Source organism: Sinocyclocheilus rhinocerous, unplaced genomic scaffold, assembly GCF_001515625.1.
Source record: "Sinocyclocheilus rhinocerous isolate Xijiao unplaced genomic scaffold, SAMN03320098_v1.1 scaffold8, whole genome shotgun sequence".
Classification (NCBI taxonomy): Eukaryota; Metazoa; Chordata; class Actinopteri; order Cypriniformes; family Cyprinidae; genus Sinocyclocheilus; species Sinocyclocheilus rhinocerous.
Window position 1 is genome coordinate 1,730,132 of NW_015666800.1, and position 2,940 is coordinate 1,733,071.

The 2,940-nt window shown below is 33.5% G+C and overlaps 1 protein-coding gene across 5 annotated transcripts in view; it reads left to right on the forward strand.

Moving 5' to 3' along the window:
• Positions 1-2,940, forward strand: part of LOC107733131 (echinoderm microtubule-associated protein-like 1) — a 50,813-nt gene that overhangs the window by 24,320 nt on the left and 23,553 nt on the right. For all 5 annotated transcript variants that reach the window (XM_016544631.1, XM_016544632.1, XM_016544633.1 and 2 more), the window contains exon 2: positions 1,200-1,382. In XM_016544631.1, the coding sequence (XP_016400117.1) occupies positions 1,200-1,382 (183 nt within the window). The remainder of the gene's footprint in view (positions 1-1,199; positions 1,383-2,940) is intronic.

Consider the following 2,940-nt stretch of genomic DNA (forward strand, 5'->3'; position numbering starts at 1 on the left):
ATATATATATATATATTTATTTATTTATTTATTTATTTTTACGGTAAAAACCAGGCAGCTGTAAAATATATTACAACATATATGTAATATTTCATTAACTGATATAATGTTAATACACCAACTGAAGTACTAAAATCTTTTTTCTGCCTTTTCTGCCATAACATTCTGTTTTGTGCCTTTATAGTATATAAGCCATGTAATCTAAGCTCATCACAAGTAGCTGTGGAAAATACTAATATATAAATCCCCAGAGTTAAATCAACTCTGCTCCGAGTACATATTGTCCCAATCTACAGAGTGTTAAAGTAACACTGAGGCCGAGTTAAAGTTATTGGGATAATTAAGCAATTAATTAATTGATGAGTGAGCATTATTAAAGAAAACCCGCTGTTAACAATGTTGAAGATGAACAACTACTGCTCAGGCTTTTAGACATGAAAACGTATCACATAATCCTCAACAGTGGTAACTCTGCTTCAGTGTTACTTTAACACTCTGTAGATTGGGACAATATGTACTCTGAGCAGAGTTGATTTAACTCTGGGGATTTTGCTGTGAAAGAGAACACAAGATGACTTGTTCTTTTTCACTTCCAAAAACATTATTTTGACATTGTTAACATAAATGTAGCATTATTTTACTGTTTACATGGCATGTCACATTAGATGTATTATTTTCACCAAGTAAGCTTACTGTTAACTATTTAACAACTTTATCATACAGTTTTTTACAGTCTTTTACCATTAAAATGATTATTTATTTATTTTATTTTACTGTTATTTTTTTTACAGTGGTAAATCATGAGAATTATTAGAATTATTTAATTTTATTTATTGACAGCCATAGTTTTATGGTATCTAAAATTAATTTAGTGGTGAGTAACAATAAAAATAGAATGTAATAGGAAGTAAATATTTTCCACATTCAGACACATCTGTAATATTTAATGAACGATTATTAATATATGAATACATTTACTAATAATTTATATATGAATAATTTAATAATGTTTTTGAGGCACTTATGGATAACCCTATTTAAAGAACCCTATTTTTAACAGTGGTACTTACAAACAACTGTTTTGAATTTGGTAAAAAAACATGCTGTTATATACTGGATAAAATCTTGAGTTCTACAATTTTGCAGCATTATTTCAGCATTAGTTTTCCATATACTTGAGGGTTTTTTGTGTGTTATAGATGACAGTGCCTCGGCGGCGAGCAGTATGGAGGTGACGGACCGGATCGCCTCTCTGGAGCAGCGGGTTCAGATGCAGGAGGATGAGATTCAGCTGCTCAAGTCGGCACTGGCTGATGTGGTGAGGAGACTGAACATCTCAGAGGAGCAGCAGGCCATGCTCAGCAGGAAAGGACCAACCAAAGGTACCACACAGACCCTCGGTCACCTCATTTGTTGGAAAGTCCTAGTTTCCAGATCACGTTATTTATTTCAGCTTTGCATTCTATCTCAGCTGCAACATGTTCAGTGATTTCTTTGAGCCTCACTGAAAAACAAATCTCTACAGAACCACCTGTGTGCCATTTCTTATTTTTCATATCCATCCCATCCTATTGCTATTAGGGGTGGAACGGTTCGCGGAAAAAAATCGAACCGTACGGTTCTCCACACACGGTTCGGCACGCGCTAGGACAGCGGTTCAACTTAAACCTGACAACGCATCTGTAATATGATTTGCTATAAATAACACGTAAAACAAACAGGGTTCGCCTAATATATGTTTCTGTTGATGGATGCGCTTCTGGCTTCCCAGTACATTACAACAACAGCGATGAAAAAAAAAAACGTGGACAAACCATTCACTCTTGTTCAATGCGAATGCCGTATGCTGGAATATGAGCATTTATTCCGTCATCACCCGGGTGCTGATAAATAAACATCAACTGAAATAAAATATTAAAAAAAAAACTTACACTTATTTTATTTCAGGTAGTTGCCAAAGAATTTTTAATTTAGTTTAACTTCTGCAAAATAATTAAAACTGAAATAAAAAAAAAATATATATATATATGCACTAATAATAATAACACTAATAAAAATGACAAAAATGCAAAAAAATGACTTTTGTTGTAATACAAAATAATATTAGCTAAACCTATATCTCAGTGATACTAATATAACACTGGTTTGATATAAAGTAACTCAATTAAAAAACTTATTTAAGCTAGTTGCCAAGGAAACAATTTTAATTGAGTTTAACTTGATGTACTAGTAACTAAAAACTATTTAAAAAAAAACTTTTGTTACTTGAAATAAATGTCCACTGAAATAAATTAAAATGTTAAAACAACTTATTTTATTTTAGCTAGTCGCCAAGGAAACTCTGCTCATTTTCATTTAGTTTAACTTGTACTAAAATAACTCAAACGGAAATAAAAATTTATAAAAATCTACCCAAATAAAAAAAAACGAATAAAAAAAAAAAAAAAAAAAACGTGGACAAACCATTCACTCTTGTTCAATGCGACTGCCGTATGCTGGAATATGAGCATTTATTCCGTCATCACCCGGGTGCTGATAGCGCACGCGTGCACAGGGGAGACCTGAACAGCACACGCCGATATCTGTGTTTAAGCTAAACTCGTTTAAGCTTTGCCAGTTTAAACATTTAAGAGCCAGAGGACGCGAGCTTGCGCGCGCAGTGAGAAGATTTGTGCGTGCGCTCATCCGAAGCGCGCAAACCCACGTCTCAGAACGTGAGCAAATATTAAGCTTTCTCTGAAGTATTGTGTTTAAATGGACAAATTCGCACTAAAATTGTCAAAATGCCCGTCTTGGTAAGTATCGCAAACATAGCCGGCTGAACGTACTGTATCAGTGCATTCTCTTAAAGTGACAACACGTTCTTAATATTAATCAAACAGCAACAACAAAGAAATCACTCACTGCGATTGAATAGCTTTTGTAACTTTAATAAAGATT